This window comes from Furipterus horrens, unplaced genomic scaffold, assembly GCF_987537825.1.
Source record: "Furipterus horrens unplaced genomic scaffold, mFurHor1.1.pri manual_scaffold_10, whole genome shotgun sequence".
Lineage (NCBI taxonomy): Eukaryota > Metazoa > Chordata > Mammalia > Chiroptera > Furipteridae > Furipterus > Furipterus horrens.
Genome location: NW_028327180.1, coordinates 36,794,794 through 36,817,840, shown reverse-complemented (window position 1 = coordinate 36,817,840; position 23,047 = coordinate 36,794,794). Strand labels below are relative to the sequence as shown.

Sequence of the window (23,047 nt, the reverse complement as noted above, 5' to 3'; positions counted from 1 at the left end):
GAGGGAGGGGTGGGTTGGCTTTTATTGGTAGTGGGTTCCCATGTGAGTTGACACTGTGGAGGGTTTCTTCAGTCACCATGGGCATAAATGGGGAAAGGGGCTGTTATATCAAGTCCCACTCCTTGATGGTCACCCAGACCACTGGCCCCCAGCGCTGGGGATGGCAAGAGCAGTAAGGGTGATATCCTGTGGGATGGCCATCCCATATCACACAGACCTGTGGTGATGTCACAGTACTACCTTCAGACAGGCAGAATGCCAGGCATCGTGACCTGAGACCTTCAGAAAAGGGCAAGAAATTGGCAGAACCAAGGCCCAGCAGCCTCAGGAGGTGAGCCGCAGCCAGTCTCAGGAAAAGGTCAGTCTGCCCTCCATAGCCCCTCAGCATGACGGATTAGAAAGCTAAATGGCCAGAGGGCATGGAAGGTATGGGTTGGGGGTGCATGGAGGGAATGGGCAGGGGGGCAGAAGGGGTCTCCCCCAGAACCTCATGGCTCCCCTAGAGAGTACTCTTAAAAAGAAAAATCAAAAACCCTAAGGAATGGAATTCTACATAAAGATAACCCTAGTTTGGTTGTTTTTAAAAATAAGAGAAAATGTGATTTGAATCCACAGTATGGTCTACTTTGCAGGGTAGGTTTCCTTTAAGAGGAGAGGACTTGGAATGGTGTGAACACCTGGAACACCGAGCTCCTCTGGACTGCAACTCAGGCCTATGCAGCCTCCTCACTGCCTGCAGGGAAGAAGGGGCACTCAGACTCCAGCATTGACAGGTGAGAAGCCCCTCCCTGCCCCCCAGTCATGCCCCTCACCTCACTCAGTTGGCGTTCCTCTGTCGGACATTCTTGTCTTTGTCATTCACATGGTGCCCACTGCTCTTCCTGGGGACATGAAGGGGGACTTTTCAATGCTCAGGAGAACAAAAGAGCCATGCCTCACCCACACCCCATCACAGATAGAGAGGCATCTAGGCCAGCAGCTCCTCCAGCTCTGCCCACGCCACCCCCTACTCCCCCCACATTCAGTGAGGCCAGGACTTACAGTGGAGCAGAGCCTGTGTCCTCATCTGTGCAGACACGCAGCCAAGCCACATGCAAGAGAAGAATGGGCATCAGGGATGGTTTCTGTCCTGCTGGGCCCTGCCCTGTGTCCCCAACTAGACATGTGGGGAGCCAGCCTCATCCCTGGGACATGTACCCTCAAAATGAGCTATCTCGGGTCATAGCCTGAGGGCCCCCAAAAGTTCTGCCTGCTCTCCTTGCCCACCTGCAGGCAGGCAGGCACCCCCACCTGGCCCAGGCAGCTCAAGTGTCCTGAGCTTTGTCAGGCAGTCATGGGCTCGTTTGGGCCGAGGCCCTTAGACCCAAGCAGCCACAGAGAGGCGAAGACGAGCAGCTGAGGGCACCTGCCAACAGCCAGGTGAGGCTCTGGGGGTGAGCAGACCCCCAGCCTCAGAAGTTGGGGAAGCCCTGGGGGAGAGATCTAGGGACCTGACCAAATGAGGGGGCTGTCCCTCAACTTGGATGGTGCCCAGGCCCTTGGTTCGAGGGCATGGGGTCAGCTCACCGTCCAGGACCTCATCTGGCTTCCGCCGCTTCTCATAGATGAAAATGATGGTGACCAGCACAAGCACCTCGGCCACAATGCCCAGGAAGGGCCAGAGGGCAGCAAGGTGGTTGCGTACGTGCAGTGTGATGACAGCCTTGTCAGTGCCCTCTGCGCTGGTGCCATTGCAGACATACTTGCCAGGGTCAGCCTCCAGGTCTAAGTTCTCGATGTGTAGCTCTGTCTTGGTCTCCGAGGACACCACAAACTTGTTCTGGGAGTTGTTGGTGAGGACCTGGGGGCAGGTGGACCTTATAGGACACCAAAGCCCACATCTCCCCCCCTACCCCAGGCAGGTGCGACCCTCACCTGGTCCCCAGCTTCACTTTCCTTGTACCACACCCAGTTGGTAATTGGGGGGAAGGATTCGGACTTGCAGCTCAGCACAATCATGTCCCCCTCGGTGGCGTGTTCTGACTTCTTCGTGGCCTTGATCTTGGGGGACCCTGCTTGGGAGAAGAACATAGCGGAGCCTGAGCCCCACAGCCTGGAGGAGCTGACCCTCCTTCAGTGTGTGGGCTCCCCTCACCCTAGGGATGGATGAGCCTGCCCCTTTCGACATGCCCTGGGGGCCATAGAACTCACCCTTCACATCCACGCTGGTCTTGCCTATAGGCTCCGGGAGGAAGATGCAGAAGTACCGTCCCATGCGGTCGTCTGAGTGCACCCTGCAAGAGAGGTGGCCATGAGTGACCCTCTGCAGGTGGGGCCAGGGCACGGCCTCTGCAGTGATGGTCAGGAGACCCTGAAGGAAGCCTCATGCTGCCCATGTCCCATGAAGAAAAGACGAGGTGATTTTGGGGACAACAGACAGGCATGGCCCTGCTCCCGACCTGGCGCCCTCACCAATGAGCCTCTGCACCCAGCAATCCCAGAAGCTTGAAAATAGGGTTCTGTGCTTCTAGAGTCAGTTCAGCCTCAACACAGCTTCAACTCAGGCAGCCTTGAGTGCCTGAGACCTTAATAAACCAAGAACACAGGAACTGCAGGCTGGGGGAACCCTGTAGTGCCCCTCTCCCCTGCCAGTGCCCAGAGGAAGGAAAAAAGGGTCTCAGAGGCCATGATGTCTGTTAGCTACTAGATCCTCCCTAGTTCCTGGGCTTTTCACAACCAAGGGATCTGAGCAGAGCTTGCATCAATGACTATCCAACGTGAGCCCAAGGGTAGCAGCCTTCACTCTGGCTGACCACATGGCTATTAACAGCAAGAACACATCAGAGCAAACAGGGCAACAGGGGGCCCAGGGTGAAACCAGCTCCCTGAAATGAGGCCCCACCCTCTCTTCTGCTAGGAGCAGTGGGACATGGGACCCGGGAGCCTCCATGGCCTCACTCACAAATACTCCGTCGTCTGATCAGACAGCGAGTCCTCCTTCAGCAGTTTGTCCCCTTTCGTCCAGCGGTGGCCTGTGATCACAGTATCACTGCGATTCAATGTGCAGGTGAGGCGTGTTGTGGTGCCATCATCAACTATGGAAGTCTGGATTCCACTCTCTGTGTGGCCAAATGACAGCACATTAGCCAAGGAATCAAAGAAGGACAAAGTCCGTGACCCCCTGCCGCCTGCCTACTTGTCCCCATAGCAAATCCACAGTGGTTCCTCCATAGTCACAGTGAAGCCACAGTCTTTTTGACAAGTCCATAGCCTCACTGGCATGTTCAGAAATGGTATCTCCTTCAGAGTTAATGGGGCCTAGGGTCTGATGAGCTACTAGGTGGGATATGGGGCTTAAGGCCAGTTTTGTCAGCAGACATGGGTCTCAGTTGGAATAGAGGCAAATATCCACTTGGGGTTCCAACTCATGGACCCAGTCCAGCACAGACTCTAATGTCCTTGTTTTTTAAAAAAAATATTTTTTTTATTTACTTTTAGAGAGAGGGGAAAGGAGGGAGAGAAATATTGATGGGCTGCCTCTTGCACACCCTCAACCAGGGACCTGGCCTGCAACTCAGGCACGAGGAATCAAACCCGCAACCTTTTGGTTCACAGGCCAGCGCTCAATTCACTGAGCCACACCAGCCAGGACCCTAATTTCCTTTTTAAAAGATAAATATATCAGTGCTCAGGGCACCAGTCCTTTGCTGAACTATCTTGCTCATTCCCTCTTCCTCATCAAAGCAAGCCACTGTGATGGAGACAGCTGTGCTTGGCTTGTGGACTGGCAGCACCAGGAGATGACAGGGCCAGGGGGCTCCAGCTGCCCCCATCCTGGAAGGAACCTTCTTCCCAGAAGGTCAAAAGTACCCACAGCCCATTTGCAATTGCCACAAAGCCACCATACAGAAGGCAATCTGTTGTCCTGCCAAGGATACTGAGGGTGGACTTCCATTGGCAAAGGCCCTCCAACTCAATTTCTAATTAGGCACATCTCCCTGTTAGTTTTGACTAGTCTCTTAAGGAGCTAAAATGTGAAAAATCAGACCTGGCTGGTGTGGATCAGGGGACTGAGCACTGGCCTGCAAAGAAAACTGTCTCCAGTCAGGTTGGGTCAGGGCACATGCGTGGGTTGTGGGCCAGGTTCCCAGCTGGGGGCATGCAAGGGGCAACTGATCGATGATTCTCTTCCTCATTCTCCGTCTCTAAAAATAAATAACGCCCCCACCCCCCCCAGAAAAGAAATAAAGAGAAAGGTGAAAACCACTTAGAACCAAGTAAGAAGCACAAGAGACTGGGCATAAGCTAGGAGGGCTCCTCTTCAGAGACCAGAGATGGGAGGTGAACCCCAGACCTCCCAGTGTTGAGAGAGGAAGCTAGGCAGGTGTTTCATGGACCAGAGGACAAGGGTGAGGGGGATGGCACCTTCTGCCAGCACTGCCCTGCCATATCAGATGCTGACCAACCACCAGTGGGACAGCAAGCACACCCATGTCCACACAAGAGCCCTGTCCCAGGGTTGGGGCAGGTGTTATGGGGACATACCATGATTTTTGCAAGCAAAACTGAAACCACAAAACAAAACACATGAAATTGGGCAGAATGATCAGAGGTAGTGACCCCCATCTGGATCATTATCTTAGCTGCCTGGAACTCAACACCAGTATAAATCAATTCCATGGGCAGCAAACCTTTGGCTTACACCTCATACCCCCAATCCAGAGGGAAATGACAGGAAAGGTATTCTCCTGCATCCACTGAACACCACACTGGGTTCTCATCACCTGAGCAAAGCCTACTCACCCTCACCCATCCACAGAGAGACCTGGTTTGTCATGAAGAAAATGACTAAAAGGGCAGCAGAAAAACTTTATCCAAGAGACATCACAGCTAGATCTGGAATAATCCACAGGTAGAATACACCTGTCTCCTCCTCAGACAGTCTGAGATTGGCGTGCCCCAAGGGTGCAGCCCCAGATCCATGCCTGCACTGAGTCCCAGGGCAAAAGCCCACGGGCCTGGCACTTAGGCCCTCAGTGAGACAGTGGCACTCCCACCCTGCCCCACTGTAAACTTGAGGCATGCAGACAGCTTTCCAGCTGCGTTTCTAGTCTAGGAGGATGGTAGCGTGACTGTGGACAGGATATATGCACAGCTAGGCAGGGCTTCTTCCTGAATAGGCTAGTCCTCACCAACCCACCACTGGCCACCTGTTGGCTCTTTCTTTAAATAAAGGAGGACACAATGTCTCAGAATTCCAGGCAAGCAGGGAATGACGCAAAAAGCTCAACCACAGCCAGAAAAGAAATGCAAGGAAGTCTCTGGAGCTGGAGCACCCATCTGCTCCCAGGGTGTGTAGACACACACACCACTACATGCATGCACGCATGGGTAGTAGGGGCACAGACAGATATGTACCCACGCACATATGCATGGGTACACACATATATGCACACCCGATCATGGTCCCCTTGCTGCATGTAGGAGAGCACAGGCTGCTGGCCAGGAGGTCCTGGGGCCTCAGGCTGTCTGTTCTGGGGCAAGGTGGCTCCAAGGCCTTAGGAACAAGTGGACCTTCATGTCTTTCCACCTGGGGTGGTACAAAGGTAACTCATAGGACTCAGGACAGACATAGTTAAAACCAGACAGGTGAGTGAAGCTAGAAGCTCCACTGCCTGACTTAGAAGTCTCCCAGTAATCCACACTTCTCAGGAATCAAAATTTTCAAAGACTGCAAAACAAACAGCTATGTGCAAAGTTGGGAGCAGTCAGGGAAGGATGTGAGGCCAAGGCAGCCCTACTCCCAGAAAGGCCTGCCTCTCTCTTCCCCAGAGCCTTGAACCCTCATCTGTGCTCTCATCCCCTCACCCAGGCAGAGAGAGGTGACTCAAAAGCAAGCTTAAAGCCCCTCTGGCAGACGTCCCTGCTCCAGCCCAAGGGCCATGAGCAGCATGGGACCAAGGCCCCATATAGGCCATGTACCAGTCATCCCACCAAGGAGCCTCCTGAGAGCTGGCCATCATGCTGCCACATCTCTCTCATGCATCTTCAACAGGGCTACATCACTCCCAGGGGAAGGGGGGATATCTAGGCATTACAATGGTTGTGGTCCTACCCAGGGTCACCACACACAGAGACCTGCTGCTATAAGTGATGTGATCATCTGTGATTTACCAAGTCACTGGGACAGGGCCGTTAGGAAAAGAAAAATTTCAAAAGGCTTGAGGATAGGGCTGAGCGGAGAGAGATGTTGGAGAAAGGTTGAAAAACATGCTCTAGCAACCCCTGGCCAAACTCAATGCCCAGGAGACTTGGGGGAAGCACCCCCTAGAATTCACAGGGAGAGGAAGGAGGAACCTCTACCTCTAGAGCACCAGGAGGCCAGGGAAAGAAAAGTGGGAACCTCATTCTGTGATTATGGCCCTGTGACTGTAACCCACATTCTCAAGTAAAGTCACCTTCATCTAAAAACAGCCACCCCTCCTCTGTGCCCACTCAGCAGCCAGGCCGGGCACAGGGCCAGGCAGGCCTCGAGATAAACAGCCAAGAAACTTGCAGGATGAGGCTGAAGGTACCCACCCTCCTCCCCACCCACGGCAGCACTGCAGGGCTCAGATAGGAGCCAAGAATGTTTCAGGGATACCAGCCATGGGCTCCTTACCTCTCTCCCCTCCCCTCCAACTCTCCAGGAGGTGGCTCCTGCTCCCCTCACCTGAGGCTGAGAAAGGCCAAGTCATCAGCCCAAGACGCCCAGCTGCAAAGTCCATGCCGTCCCAACCTGCCTGGCCAGAACAGGACTCTGGGCAATCCCAGGGACAATCAGGGTATCCTGGCAGGAGAACTGACCCAGGGCCTCAGAGGACCAGGGTGCTGATGCTCAGGTGGAGGAACCTACTCCTTGCAGAACATTTCTGGAGCACTGACATGGCCAGGAGAGGCAAACACTGTAACTAAGTCACCCCTCCCAGGTAGAAAAAGGATGTGTGGTGACATCCTGTGAAAGACTTTCAGATCTTTCCAAGAGTCCCTGGGAAAGGGGGAACTGTCAAAAGTGAAAGAGAACGGAACAGACAGGAGTCCCTGGGGAGTCAGATACGAAGTAAATGTGCAAGAATACCCCCAAACGTACAATGGCACAGATCCTCTAGGCTTTCTGGCTGGAACTCTGGAGAGTCACTAGTGCTTCTGCTCTAAGAAGAGAGCAACAAACTCAGAAACTATGCTTGCGGCAGAGGAACACCACGAACCCTTCCACCCTCTTGACTGTTGGCAGCCATTGAGAGCTATCTCTAACGGGCTCAAGCTGCCAAATGCAGCTGTGTATTTTCCAAATTCACTTCAACTAGGGGCTCCTGAGTCTTTCCAGTTAGCAGAGGCAGGTAGGCCCTTGCCCAGAGGCATTCAATAAATGGCTGTTTTGATTATAAGGAGAAAGAGAAAGGGGATTGAGATAATAAAACAGATCAGAAGTAACCCAGTGAAGCCTGTACAAGAGGCAGTCCCTACAAGCCCCTGCCCAGGACAGTTCACATGTCGCTCAGAGCCCACCAGGACCTGCCTCCCTAGAAGAGCCCCAGGTCATTCTGGTCTGCACTTTGTTCCCTACATGCTGGTCACTATAAATCTTTAACCCAGAACGAAATGGGAAGTCTCAATACAGAAAGAAAATGTTTATCAGGTCGTCCCCTGGAAAATTATACCTTAATCTGTTTCTTATGAGCCACATCTGTCCACCCCCAAAGAGATATAAAAATTTAATGCTGTTTGATAGTCTGCAAAAATTCTCTCCACTTCCTGCTCTTTACTGGATGGCCAGGGCGACCTCACAGTGACCTTGGAATATCCCACCTTTCCTCCCAGGCCTGTTTCCACCCCCATAAAAGGAGGTGGGTGAACTAGATGCCGCCGTCTCATCTGTGCAGAGAAATCAGAAAAACAGGCAGCAGAGCGTGTTGGCTTCCCTACAAGGGTTTAAATTTAAATGTTTGTGCGAACACCAGAGGCAGGTGCATACCCAGAGCAAGACTCGAGACCTAAATCCCGGCAAGAATGACAATCTCTGCCAATTCCAGGACTGCCCGCCTCAGGGATATTCACATGCACTTCCTTCCAGCGTCTACTTGAGAGGAAAAAACCTGCTTTCCAGATGAGAGCCAACGGCCCCGGGGAGTCCAGGAGGCCCTCTGCCGCAAGCCTCGCCCCAGCACACCCCGGGCTGGGGGGACCCCACCCTTAAGCTGCCTCCCTAGGCTCCTGGGCTCCCCTCCATAAGGGACGTTGTAGGACCCAACCAGGTATTCCTTCCCTGCAGGGAGAGGGTGAGGGGCCGCCTCCAGATCCTCTCGTCAGGTACCCTCACCAGGGCTCAGGCCCCTCCCGGGCCCCTGTCCCTTTTCCAGGCCTCTGAAAATCTGGTACTTCATTTCCAGAATCTTGTCGGAGCCCCAGACACACATGCCAGGGTTTCCCCACACAATTCCCAGGCAGGGAGCCCCGTGGGTGCCCCTAAGCCCCAGGGTGCCTCCTAACTCCGGGTACTCCCTCCCCCGGAGCTCCTGGTTAGCCCCTCCAGCCTTGCCGGAGGGATCCCCGAGACCTGGCCCGCGCTCGCCCGTCCCAGTCCTCACCCGCCCTCGAGCCGGTCTTGGAGCCCAGCAGCGCAAGCCCTAGAACCACGACTACGGTCGTCGCCATGTCGCCGTCTCCGCCGCAAACCAACGCCCGCAACCCTATAAGAATCCGGAAAGCAGAACGGGAGCGTGCGCGCAGGGCGGGGCACGCATAGCCCGCCGGCCGCAGTTTGCGCACGCGTCCGAATGCACGTACGCACTCGCAAGCCCTGGCAGGCTCGCGCTACAGAAGCCGGGAATAACGACACCACGTGACTTGAGCCCGCCCTGAGACCTGGGGGCGTGGCCACGTTGCTAGGAAACGGGGGCGGGGCCTTCATTTGTTCGGAGTATTGCGTGAGAACTAAACTAACTTGAAAGTGGTTAAAATTCTCAATTTATATCGTGTATTTTGCCACAATACAAAAAAAAGTATTAAGGGAGGCCATAGGGATCCCTGTGAACAGATGGGATATGTCCCCTGGGGGAGGCGGGTACTGCCAGATTTAGCAAATAACACCTGGATGGCAGTTAAATTTGAATCGTCGTCGTCGTCGGCAGCCGTCCGTCTAGAGAGACGATGGTGTAGCTTCTTAAGAGTCTATCTGCACCGCCGAGAATGGCTGTGCAGTCCGACTCGGGAGTGACACGGTATCTGTCTCCTCCTGTGTTGAATCGACATCTTGCGATGACGCTGAAGCTACAGAGCCTGGGCAGGGTAATATGGAGGGTCCGCTGTTGCCCATGCAGTAGACCCCCCCTCTCTTCGCAGCTGAAGGGTGCAAGGGAAAGACGGAGTCAATACAGCTTGGCTTCAGGTGCGCCGCAGGAGTTGCCGGTGTTGACTACAACGTCAAACCGCCTTAGGGACTCCGGCTCCGGATTTTCTGTCGGGGTTTACTCCCTTAGCCTTTCCCCTGAAGAGGTATGCCGCAAGGCAGCGGAGGTTTTTTGGAGTCAGAGTTTTCCTTCTCTGATGTACCCTGACTGGAAGATCGAACCAGCGACACTTAGCTCGCAGGCCGACGCTCAATCCACTGAGCTAAACCAGCCAGGTGGAAAACGAGTCATTTATTAGTGTACCTGTCCCATGCAATATTTGCACATAGTGATGCAATGAAAGTATTCGCTATTTATCTCATATTCACTATCTGAAATTCAGATGTAACTGGCAGTAGTGTATTTTGTCTGGAAAACCTACCCTGAGGTTCCAATGTTTTTCAACAAATACTTTTTAAAATTACAAAATAATTTCAAACAAAAACAGGGTAATTAATTTTTGCGACCTTGGATTAAGCAACGATTTCTTATATATGACACCCAAAGCACACACAACAAAAGAAAAAATAAATTGGACTTCATCAAAATAAAACCTTTTGTGCTTCAAAGAACAATAAAAAAGTAAAAAGACAACCTACAGAATAGGAGAAAATATTGGTTAATCACATATCTGATTAGGAACTTATACCTAAGATATGTGTGAGAATATGGAGGCAGCTAGAATGCACACCCGGACCTAGCCGGTTTCCACAGGGTATGTTAATAAAGCCCCTCCCCCCGCGGCCCCGCCCGCAGGATATGTTAACTCACCTGGTGTGTGTGGCGGGGAAGCAATGAGATGCAGATAACCTACTGAATATGTTAATAAGCAAACTCACCCTCTCTGTAACGTGTGGTTGGCAAGTTTAAAATGCACACCTGCAGAAGCGCAGGTGGGACTCCTACAGGCCCATGTGGAGGACCGGGAGTCCACGTTCCCCTGCTCCCCATTCCCTTTATCTCTAGGGGTCCTTCGTCAGTCAGGGAGTTGCCTCTCCCCTAAAACCTCTTCCCCTCTTTCCCTCAATAAACCCATTGTTGCCTGCTCCCACAGTGGTCTCTGGGCGATTTCTCAGGACAAAACTGCTCTGACGGTGTGGTGTGGCTCAGTTGGTTGGAGTGTCATCCCTTTACAGCAAAAAGTTGAGGGTTTGATTCCCCGCCAGGGCACATGCTTAGGTTGCCAGTTGGATCCTTGGTCAGGGTGCGTATAGGAGGCGTCTATGTTTTTCTCTCATAGAGATGACTCTCCACCCCCGCCCCTTCCTCTCCCTTGAAATCAATAAACACTTTATTTTTTTAAATGTTATTTATTTATTTTTAGAGAGAGGAGAAGGAAGGGAGAAAGAGAGGAAGAGAAACATTGACGTGTGAGAGAAACATCTATCAACTGACCCTCACACACCTCCAACTGGGGATCTGCCCCACAGCCCAGGTATATTTCCTGACCAAGAATCGAACCAGAGACCTTTCCATTCACAGGCCAGCACTCAATCCACTGAGCAGCACCAGCCAGGGCCAATAACATATTTTAAAAATTAAAAAGAAAAAAAGAACAAAGGATCTGAATACATGTTTCTCCAAAGAATACATGCAAATGGACAACAAGAATATGAAAAGTGCTCAATATCATGAGTCATTGGGAAAATGAAAACCAAAACCACAGTGAAACACTACTTCACAGCCACTAGGATGTCTGTAATAAAAAGGCAAATAATAGCAAGTGTTGGAGAAGGTGAAGGAAGTAGAGCTCTTATGCACTGCTGGTGAAAATGGTGCAGCTGTTGTAGGAAACACCCCAATAGTTAAACACTGAGTTACCATCTGACTCAGCAATTCCACTCCTAGGTACATGACTGTGGGACCTGAAAACTCACATCCACACAAACACTTGTCTCAGCTGAAGGTCCAAAGTTCATCACCACCAATTATATGCCACCAAGAATCCCCAATTTGGGATGCAGTGCAGGGGTCAAGAGGGAAAGACTGAAGCGGCTCAGGGAGGTGGTTCAGGTGTCATAGCTCTGGCCAGGGAATCCAAAACATTCAAGGGGAATTGAAAATAAACTCCACAAAGTCACAGGGTAAGCTGACTTATATAGAGAGAAGTTTCCACCCCTGGTCCCTGATTGGGCAACTTCTCTGCAAACAAGGATTCCAAATATTCAGTATGGTCTGAATAGCACCAACCTTATTTGTTGAAAAGGAGCTATTCTGATTCGTCAGTGAAAATGCAAATAAGTATAAAGCTGCACAGCTCTGATTGGACAGAAAAAGTCTCAGTCTTATTGGTTGAATTTTTATTCTAGGAGCTCTGTTATAAAGGTGACTCAGCAGGAAGGAGCACAGTGCGGGAAGCTGCCAGGTTTGTCTGTGGCTTTTCTGTTATGCACCTTGCATGAGAAGCCTCTGTAAACAGTGGCTGCTGGACTCTGGTTATGAACTTGGGCACATTTAACCACAAGGAGTCCTTCTTGGAAGGTATTTTATTTCTCAGGATCAACTCTTGCATATGCATGTTCACAACAGCAGGATTCACGATAGCCAAAAGTGGAACAACCCAAATGCCCAAACACAACATGTCCATCACACACTGGAATACTACTCAGCCATGAAAAGAAATGAAGCACTGACATGACACATGGAGGGAACTTGAGAACATGACCGTTATTGAGAGAAGGCAGATGCAAAAGGCCACACAGTATGTGATTCCATTTATGTGAAATGTCTATAAACAGGTAAATTCACACAGACAGGAAGTGGGTTAGTTTTCCCTTCCCTCAAAAGTTTAGGCCTTACAGAATGTGAAATATGTATTTTAACTTTTTTCCTAGATTCTTATATACTTGTAGTTTTCTATATAAGCTGTAGTATCTTCATGAAGACCAAGAGTCAAATTTGTTGTGCTTAAAAGTCAATTCTCAAGCCCTGGCTGCTGTGGCTCAGCGGATTGAGCGTCAGCCTGAAAACTAAGTGTCGCTGGTTCGATCCCCAGTCAGGGCACATGACTAGGTTGCACATCAGGTCCCCAGTTGGGAGCACGAGTGAGAGGCAACAACACAGTGATGTTTCTCTCCCTCTCTTTCTCCTTTCCCCTCTCTCTAAAAATAAATAAACAAATAAATTTTTTTAGTCAATTCTCATAGGATTATTGTTTTCATGGTATTTACTTCCATAATATCTTTTTTTTAAAAAAAGATATTTTTTAAATATCTTTATGCAGGTAGCGACCATTGTCATGCAATGTTATTTTTTCCCATTCCCCCCATTCCCCCCATCCCCATTTTGGATTTTCTGATTCTGGGAAAGAGAATCAGACAAAATCTCAAATTCAGTAAGAACTTGGTTCATTTACAGATTTTACTGAAGAAATATTATATTGGTCTTATGTAGCCTTCAAGTACATATTTAAAGTGGTCTCTTTTGTATTAGTTCTCCTGTCACTTTAGTTCCTTTATTATGTATTTTTGATGATTTTTTCTATTAAAATACCAGAGATATGGAGATATTTTACACTTTAACTTTGATGGAAAATACAAGATATGTTCAAAGCTTCTCCAGTTCTTTTAATGTTGGTAGCTATGTAAGTTAAGAATAACATGGCACGTGGAAGTAACAATGGGTAAAATATTTGCTTCTGTTTGAAAAGTGTGTTTTGTATTTTGGGTTGCCATATATCAGTTTATAAATTTGGTGTCTGCTAATTACACTTTAGAGAAACAAGTTAATGGAGCTTGGGACCTGCCTTGATATGTAGTGAAAGTTAATTCTGTAGAAGAATGTCAGCCAGTAGGGTAAAAGTCATTCTATTATTCTTAATTTGCTCTTTAAAAAACAATTCTTATTTATTTTCTTTTTAGAGACAGGGTAAATGAAGGAGAAAGAGAGGGAGAGAAACATCAACGTGTGGTTGCCTCTTGCATGCTGCCAAATGGGGGCCTGGCCTGCAAACCAGGCATGTGCCCCGACTGGGAATTGAACCAACAACCCTTTGGTTCGCAGGCCAACAATCACTCCACTGAGCCACACCAGCCAGGCCTTAATTTAACTTTATATTGAGGGACCGTTCAGTGTTTGGATCCAGAAGGCTTCGTGATGGTAGGTCAGAAATAAGATGGGCTTGTATGCTATTTTTCATCTCTGTTCTAATTTCAGGTATGTTTCCAAGTTTATATTATCACGGTATTTACAAATACATGTTTGCATTGAGGAATTAACCCTAAAGGGTTTTCGCCAGGAGTACTAGCCCTCCAGAACCATTGAAACTAAAGCCTGTCTAGTCATTGTAACTATTTATCTGTCATTTTTGACAGATTGGGGCCACTTTAATGTTTTACATCTTCAGCCTAATATGAAAACTGAAAGGTTTAGTCAATTCAATTTTTTACCATTTTACTGAAAATACTTAAAATTTGTTTTCAGTTCTTTTTTTATTTTATTTTTTCGGTAATCTGTGCCATGAAATTTGAAAACCACAAAAAATCAAGGGAAATTTTATATTCAATTCCTTTTTTCTAGGGTAATGTTACATTGTACATATAGACTATTACCATGACACTCAATATAACTCTGATTTTAAGATATAACTGTTTAGAGTTCATTGGTGACATTAGATTCATTGTTGCATTAAATAACTAAATTCTCATTGTGATTATTAATTGAAATTTCATCTTTGAGCAAAAAGTTATTTGTGAATATAAGTTTTATGTTTTGAAAATGTATGTGTTTTTATCTATCATTATGGGAGGATGTAAACTATTCATCATTAGTGAATTCATTGGGTGTGTAATCCTTTGCAAAACATGGCAATAGATATTTGATAGAGAAAGAAATAAAAGAAAATGCGTTAGTGGTTGCCAGGGGCTGGGGAGAAGGATAGGAAATGATGGTTAATTGGGTCTGGGTTGCTCTTTAGGGTGATGAAAATGTTTTAAAATTGATTGTGGTGAGAGATGCATAGTTCTGTGAATATACTAAAACCCACTAACTGTAGACTTTAAATGGGTGAATTGTATGGTATGTGTATTATATCAATTAAAAAGTAGGGTGATGTGAGTGAGGAGGGGTTGCTTTGCATAAGGGATCAGGCAGCTTCTTGCAGGCAATAACATATAAGGTGACACAAGAATGAGGAGGCGGCAGAAGCCCCGGGAAGGAATGAGTGGTAAATCTGAGAACAGCCTGTCAGGTGGAGGCAGCATCCGGGGAGGAGGCTGGGCAGAGCTCGTGGAGTCCCAGCTGCAGTGGAAGGTCAAAGAAAAGGCTGGAAGGGTGTAGCAGGAATGCCAGAACTGGCTGATAATGGGACTGGAGGGTGAGATTTCACTCTTGGGAGCCCGATCCTCAGAGCCTGGGAGCCTCAGCGGCTACCTGGAAGCTCCGGCCCTGGGGCTATTGGGCTTGACAAGACCTCAAGGCCACACAGATGGGGGTGGAGAACTACCAGAGCTACGTGCAGAATAAGGGAGGAAGACAGCCAGCTGGCTTCAAAACCCTACAGCCTAGGAGGGTGGAATTTCTCCTCTCCCGCACCCCCTGCCTTCCCTGCACTGGGCTGAGGACAGATCTCTTGGGAAATAGCCTTTGCCTTTGTTTACAAAATAAAGCTCAGCCTTCTGATGACCCAGTTTTCTTGTCTCCTCCCTGGAAAGCCTACCTTGCCCCTCCCATTACTGCTTAATCCTGGTCCCACCCCGGGGCAGGAGGGTCTGAGACCCCTTTGCTTCCAAGGACAGGTCTTCCAGGACTGCATCATCAAGGATGGCCAGATTTAGCAAATAAAAATACAGGACTCCCAGTTAAATTTGAGTATCAGATTTTTTAAAATCAGTAATTTTTAAGTATAAGTATATCTTACAGAGTATCTGGGATGTACTTACACTAAAAATGTTATCTCTTCTATATCTGAAATTCAAATTTAACTAGGCATTCCATATTCCATCTAGCATCTCAGACCCAGTTGAAAACAGCCTGGCAACATCCCCTTTGTAATTGCCCTAATTGCACTGGTCACTCTCTGACCTTGTGTGAGGTCAGGGACACACCACCCATCTGTACACAGCAGCTGCCCCTGCTTAGCTGTGGGCAATCCTCGCTCACTCACTCCTGCACCCTGCCTCTGACACCTGCACCCTCTCTGGGCCAGATCTGGACTTCTTCCTCCAATAGAAGGCAAGGCAAGCAGCTCTCTATTTTAGCCTGTCTCTCTACCTTTGCTCTGGGCAGTAGGCAGTAGACAAGTTTCCCTTGGTTGGAGATGGCCAAGAAAGAAGGTAGGGGAGCCCTTGCTTCTTTGTTCCAGCTACTCTTGCAGAAAAAGAAACAGCCAAAATCCTCTCAGCAACCCTCAGGCCTGGGCACTGCTGACACCTTAGGCCTCAGGCATCCTCCATCTCTCCCATGCCATTGGCTCCAACCTCACTGACCCCATTTCTCGCCTCCAAGCTTTTGCCTGTGCTGTGCCTGCCGCCAGGCATGCTCTTCCCAAGTTATTGCCTGGCTTCTTCCTTACGTCACACTGGCTGCCTCCTTGCACAGGCCCATTCTGGCCATCCTGTCTCAAGTGCTCCATACTAAGGACGCCAGCCACTGTTTCATCATAGAGTGTTGGCTTTGGTTTATTTGCTTCCTAATTTTTCTTATAAAACTTTTTGAACTCATAGACACAAGGAGAGAAAAGAGCATAGGGTATTTATTCTCTTCACACCCATGCCATCCATCTGTCCTAAAATGTTCTAGTTTAACTCTCGATGTGTATGTTTCTGAAAGAGTGGGGCTCTGAAATCCAACCCCTCACTGGTGGTGACTGTGTGGGAGGGGGCTGTGGGGGAAGGAGGTGGATTTTATTCTCTGGGCACTAGGGAGCCCTGGGAGGAACTTGAGGAACAGAAGGTCATCATCATCTGATGTGTGCTTGTAGTGAGATGTCTCGCAGCCAAGGGGGGAGGGGCCTAGGAGGGTGGGGATTAAACTTGGGTAGGGAACAGGAAGAGGCAGTGGGCAGAATGGTAGTCCCCATAGCTTGTGAATGGGGCCTTATTTGGAAAAACTGTCTTTGCAGGTGTAATTAAATTAAGGATTTTGAGGTGAGGTCATCCTGGATTGGGTGGGCCCTAAATCCAATGACTGGTGTCCTTATAAGAGACAAAGGATGAAACACGGACAGAGGATAAGCCACCCGAAGGCAGAGACTGGGGTGAGGCTTTCACAAGCCCAGGGACACAGGAGCCCCCACAAGCTGGAAGAGGCAGCAGGATCCCTCCCCTGAAGCCTCGGGAGGGAGCCTGGCCCTACTGGCACCTTGATTTCCAATGTGTGGCCCCAGAAAGGTGGGGGAGTACATTTCTGTTGCTCTGAGACACCTGGTTTGTGGTGCTTTGTTCTGGCCACACAGGGGCAGTCACTCAGTGGCATTGTTGCACTCCCCTCCATATCTGTCCATTTAAAAGCATCAGAAACCAGAACATGGTACACAGCTGCAGACACTTGCTCGGATGTTTCCTTTTGACACCTTCAGAAACCAGCTAGGAGGTGCTCTGAGTCCCCAGGCAGAACAGGGCCCAGGGCACAGGACCTTTCTCAGCACCTTCCTGCCTCACCTGTCTGCCAGCCAGAGTGAGGAAGCTGCAGCATCTTATTCAGCTGGTGGCTTGTTATAACTCTTTAAGGCTCCCCAGGCCTCCTGCTCACCAGGGGGTGGAGCAGGAATCCATCTGGGCCAGGAAGGAACAGCTGAGAAAGCGAGATAAGCTTTCTCCCTTAGGGTGACTCCAGCTTTCCAAACAGAGGCCTGGCCTCCAGTGATCTCTGTCCAATTGGAACCATGCCACGACCCTGCCGAGAAGTTGGGGACCTCTGACATCTCGAGAAGTTGAGGCCAGGCTTCCTCGCTGGCCTCCTTGCCACTAAATCTGGTCTTACTTGAGGATGATGAAGAACAATTGAAACCAAAGCTTCCTGCAAAGACATTCAGGGGCCTCATGCTGGGGTTAGGGGTGGAGGGTGGACAACGACAGTGAGTCTCTGGAAGCTTAAGTGCAGAAACCGGCAGAGAATAAAGGCCACGATGTCCACAGCAGCCAAAAGGTAGAGAAACAGTCTGAGTGTCCATCAGCGGATGACTTGGGTACACACAATGTGTTCATCCACACAGTGGAATATTAGCCCTGAAAAGGAGTGCAGCACTGACACTACAGTGTGGATGGACCTTGAACACATGGTGCTCAATGAGAGAAACCAGACACAGAAAGCCACAGAGTGTGTGATTCCATTTCTTCAAAATGTCCAGAACAAACACATCCACAGATACAGAAAGTGGGTCAGGGGTTGTCAGGGGCTGGGGGGTGACTGCTGATGGGAATGGGGCTTCCTTTTGGGTGATTGAATGTTCTGGAATTAGATAGAGGTGGTTGCACAACATTGTGAATGTACTAAATGCCACTGAATTGTACACAATTTTTTTTTAACACATTGATTTGAGAGAGAGAGAGAAGCAGGGGGAGAGAGAATGAGAGAGAGAGAGAGATAGGCATCAATTTATTGTTCCACTTATTCATGCATTCATTGATTGATTCTTGTACGTGCCCTGACCAGGGATCAAACCTACTGCAACCCTGGCATATGGGGATGACACTCTAACCAACTGAGCTGCCTGGCCAGGGTCATAAATTGTACACTTTAAATGAGTGACTAGTATTGTCGGGACCCTGGGCAGGTCACCCCAAGATGTCTCACAATGGTACATTAATTATTTTGAATTAAAGTTAATACATAAGAAACTGCCTTTTGAGAAGAAAACCCTGACTTCTTTATCCCCTTAAAATCAGGAGATAACTGTCCCCTTATTACTAGAACAAAGAGCTTCTATAAATACCTTGCTTACTTCCCACCAAGCTCACACCTTGCTCAGATTCCTTTCCAGGGAGCACTAATTTTCTTAGTCCTGTTTATTCTCACAAATGTACTGTTTCTTTGTCTAAAAAGTATAAAAAGAGCCTGGTTCAATCATTTTTTAGCCTCGTCTTATGACCTGAGCATCATATTGTGGTACTCTCATGCACATGCATTGAAACGATGCTTCTCCTGTTGATCTAGTCTTATGTAGATTTTATTATTTTATTCCCAGTTCAGCCATAAGCACTAAAGAAGTGTAGAGAAGGAAATACTCCCCATCTCTAGTAATTTGCTATGTCAATATCACTACAATTTTAAAAAGATTTTTTAAAAGTGCAGTGAAAATTGGAATTTGGGTGGGATTCCCAGTGAGCCCTAGTGAAGACCTGGTATGGAGATGAGAGAGGGCTCATTTCATTGCTGGGACAAGAGGCAAATAAAATAATGTAGGGATGAAGGGCCAGAACTCACTTTTATTTTATTTTATTTTTTTTAATCCTCACCTGAGGACATTTATTTATTTATTTATTTATTTTGCTTTTAGAAAGAGAGGAAGGGAGAGAGGCAAACATCGATGTGAGAGAGAAACATCCATTGGTTGCATGCTGTATGTGTACAGACTGGGATCGAACCCACAACCTAGGTATAGCCCTGACTGGGGATCAAACCCATAAGTTTTTGCTTAGAGGATGGCACCCCAACCAATTGTGCCATACCAGCCAAAGCCAGAACTCAGTTTCAAATGCTTCAGCCCCCAAATTATGTTTGATAGATCAGGCAAACATGGCAAACTGTTAACCATTCTAGAGACAGGATATACAGTTGTCTGTACAATCTTCCAACTTTTCTGCTTGAAAACACAGATCATGAGCCCTGGCTGGTGTGGCTCAGTTGGTTGGGCATTGTCACCAGGCTCTTGTGACCTGGGTATGCACAGGTGATACCTCAGTAGAAAGTTAAACACTAAAAATGCACTTAATTGCCCTGACCGGGTTCTTCAGTGGTTGGGGCATCATTCTGTACACCAAAAGGTTATGGAATGATTACCAGGGTCAGGGCACATCCTTATGTTGTGGGTTTGGTCCCTGTCGGGGCGCATACAAAAGGTAACAGATTGATGCTTCTCTCTCACATCAATGTTTCTCTCCCTGTCTTTCTCCCTCCCTTTCCCTCTCTAAAAATCAATAAACATGTCCTTGGTTGAGGTTTAAAAAAAAGAAGAAGAAAAGAAAATGCACATCATAAAAGGTGGAGGGGGGAGAAGGAAAGGCTCCATTAGACTGCCCCCACTTGAGGTGCCAATCAAGAGTCCAGGTTGTCACCCGTGCTCCTGACTGATTGGCTACAACTCGGAGGTTTCCACGGGCCTCTCCTTAAGTTTGATTAATTTGCTGGGGTTGCTCAGTGATCTCAGGAAAAGACTTATAACATGTACCTGCTTATTATAAAGAATAATAAGCAGTGCAGTAATGAAGGACACAGACTGACAGCAGATGACGAGATGCACAGGGTGAGACCCAGAGGGGTCCCTAATGAGGGAACATCTGTTTCCGTGGAATAGGGCTATGAGCTTGTATTGAGCTACTGGCAGACCGCTCCCTTCCAAGGTTGGGGCTGAAAGTTCCAACCTTCTAACCCAGCGATTTTCAACTGGTGTGCTGCAAGAATGTTTAAAACATGTAATGCCTGACTATTTAGTCAGGGGCACTGACCTATTTCCCCTTAGATTTTCAAATAAAAAAATGACAACAACCAACACAACAATAGCTGTCTGGTGTAAATGAATCAAAATTATACTTTCTTTTTTAAGATCAGCAAAAAACATAATAGGTCTTTTGGCATACCGAAGAATTTTAGTAATTATTTTATGTGTGCCATGAGATGAAAAATCACTGTTTTAACCTCTTGGTCTTTTTGGCTGTTAGCCCTGTTCCAGGTATGGCTGAGAGTCACTTGTTATGAACAACATAGACTCCTTTGTCTGTCTTATTACTTAGGAAACTCCAAGTCTTGTAGAAACCCTGTGCCAGGAATATGGATGAAGACCAAATATACATTCTGATTAAATCACAGTATCACCATTTGGTTTGTGAGAAGTCACCAGGCTGTTGTGACCTGGCTGTGTTCTGTGTACAGGTGATGCCACAGTAGAAACTTAAACATTAAAAATGCACTTACTTGTCCTGGCCAAGTTGTTTAGTGGTTGAAGCGTCATCCTGTACAATAAAAGGTTGTGGTTTGATTCTAGGGTAGGGCGCATACCTAGGTTATGGTTCCATCCCTGGTTGGGGTGCATAAGGGAGGCAACCAATCAATGTTTCTTTCTCTCTCTCTTCCTTCCTCTGTCTCTAAACAATAAACATATACTTGGGTGAGAATTTAAAAAAACAAAACAAAACAAAACAAGAAAAGTCTGAGAAACTGTCAAAACCCACAGTGGCCTAAGGAGACGACTGAATGTCAGGCGGGGTCCTAGACCAGAAGACGAACATTCAGGGAAACTGAGAAAATCTGAATAAAGTATCAATATTGGTTCACTAATTGCGACTTATATCCTTGGTTCATGCAGGATGTGCACATGGGGGAAGGGACGTGAGCGCATTGGAACTCTGTGCCTTTCTTGTCACTTTTCTATATACCTAAAACTTTTCTAAAAAAATAATGTCTGTTAAAAAAAGATAAGGGCCATTCAGCAATTTGCCAAAGAGAGAGAGACTCTTCATCTTCTCTCCTCCCCATCCCATATCTGTCCTTCCTTCTTGCTCTTGCTCTGTAATAAATAAAGTGAAAAAGAGTCTTCTGACGTTTCCTGACATTTTGCAGAAAGCCTGGAACTTAGAAAGTGCTCAGTGAATACAACCACTGTTCTGTGACCAGAAGGAAAATAAGTGCCAGCCTATAGGTGCCAGTCTTTGCAGCAAACTCCCATCTGGGCTAGTAGACAAACGGCAGTCACTCACAGGCGTGAGATGAGGGACAGGAGGAAACGAGGTGATAATTCAGGCTCCTGGTACATGCCCCGAGGGTGTGGCAAGCCTGTTACTGTGACAGCTAGGCCTAGCTGAGCAGGTAGCGCTTCTGTTTGTATACAAACATGTAAAAATGCCTGACTGGTACGTTCAGTGGGTTGGGCATCTCCTCCACAAACCGAAAGGTTGCCAGTTCTACTCTTGGTCAGGGCACATGCCCGGGTTGTGGGTTCAGTCCCCAACTGGGGCACCGCAAGAGGCAACCGGTCGATGTTTCTCTCGCACATCGATGATATTTCTCTCCCTCTTTTTCTCCCTCCCTTCCCCTCTCTCTAAAAATAAATAAATAAAATCTTTTTAAAAAACCTGTAAAAATGTTGCACAGAACACCTTGGACGAAAACATAAGACTTTGCTCCTGGGGAAAACGGGTGACAGTGGGGAACTATCTTCCTCCAGGGCGAACTTTTGTCCCTTTAAATACTTCCCATGTGCAGTAATAACTATGCAGAAACCAAATTTAAGGCAAGACTGTGAGGGGCAGTGGAGTCTTCTTGGGTAACTAACTCACATTTCTGCTGGGGTTTGGATTACAAGCATTTGGTGGCTTTTGTCAAAACAGCAAGTTATCCACTTAGATTCATGCATTTCATTGTATGAGAGAGGGAGAGAGTCAGAGACAGAGACAGAGACAGAAGGAGAGACAGAGGGAGACGAAGGACTTAAACCCCTGCTGAAGCATTTGGGGAACTGTGCTGTGAAATGCAAATGCATCAGCAACTAAGGTAGAGGGACAGTGGATGGTAAAGCACCTAAGTGCTCATCATGACGTTATTCCAACTTTGCTGTGTGTTGCAGAATTTTCATGATATCATACAAAGATTCTGCTGTAAAACAGCAGTGCTTCAAAAAGTTACACAGAATCACTGTGTGGCTGAGTAATCTCATCCTAAGTGCTCACCCAAGAGAAATGAAATGGCGTGCACGCAAACACAAGTGCACGGGTGTCCATGGCAGCAAATTCACAAGGGCCAAATGGTGAACACAACTCAAATGTCCATCAAGGGATGAATGTGGCCCATCCACACACTGGAATATTACTCGGCCATGAAAAGGAGTGAAGCTCTGACACTTGCTACAACATGGATGAACCTTGATGTTCAGAGAAGCCAACACAAAGGCAACACAGTGCGTGATTCCATTTATGTGAAATGTCCAGAACAGGCACATCCACAGAGACAGGAAGTGGATTCGTAGTTGTCAGGTGCTGGGGAGGGGCTGGAGGAGATTGTTGATGGGGACAATGCTGCTTTTTGGGGTGACAGGGTATTCTGGAATTAGACAGAAGTGATGTTTATATAACCTTGTGAACATGCTAGAAATCACTGAATTATACTCTTTAAATGGATGAATTGTAAGGCATGTGAATTATATCCCAATATTGTAAAGATGTTACCAAGAAAATAAAAGGAAGAAGATTCTGGGATGTTTTTGTTCAGTGACCTCCACCCCGTTCTACAACACCCAGCACATCCCCTGCCCGCCAAACTCTGGCTGTGGCTCCCAGCACTGGCCAGTGCCATCTTCTGCCATCCTCTGGGCCTTAGGCTGGAGCCCCTCCTGGGAGAAGCTGGCCTTTGCATGCTGCTGGGCTGCCTTCAGCAACCTCAAAAGCACAACCTCTGTTTTATAAGTGGGGAAACTGAGGCCTGCCTAAGGCTTCACAGCAAGCATGGCAGAAGTGGGGTCGGAATTCAGGCAAAACTCCTAGTTTCTTTAT

At 48.0% G+C, this 23,047-nt stretch overlaps 1 protein-coding gene across 2 annotated transcripts; it reads right to left on the bottom strand.

The window, feature by feature from the left end:
* On the bottom strand, positions 1-8,819 carry BSG (basigin (Ok blood group)). 2 transcript variants are annotated; one of them, XM_090289109.1, is made up of 8 exons: positions 8,607-8,819; positions 2,942-3,098; positions 2,191-2,273; positions 1,915-2,051; positions 1,567-1,840; positions 1,042-1,066; positions 813-881; positions 1-729 (listed from the first exon to the last, which is right to left on the bottom strand). In XM_090289109.1, exons 1-7 carry the CDS (start codon positions 8,671-8,673, stop codon positions 818-820), a joined length of 807 nt encoding a protein of 268 aa, XP_090145235.1. In that variant the 5' UTR covers positions 8,674-8,819; the 3' UTR covers positions 1-729; positions 813-817. The 2 variants fall into 2 exon arrangements, with proteins under 2 accessions (XP_090145235.1, XP_090145236.1); XM_090289110.1 differs by having other exon boundaries at positions 1-733; positions 8,607-8,815.
* Between the last annotated feature and the right edge of the window lie 14,228 nt (positions 8,820-23,047).

Coding starts and splice junctions, on each gene's coding strand:
- BSG (XM_090289109.1), bottom strand. CDS start 8,673: ATGGCGACGACCGTAGTCGTGGTTCTAGGGCTTGCGCTGCTGGGCTCC. Junction 2,274..2,941: donor GATCAGACGACGGAGTATTT/GTGAGTGAGGCC, acceptor CCTCTCTTGCAG/GGTGCACTCAGACGACCGCA. Junction 1,067..1,566: donor GCCAGATGAGGTCCTGGACG/GTGAGCTGACCC, acceptor GTGTCTGCACAG/ATGAGGACACAGGCTCTGCT.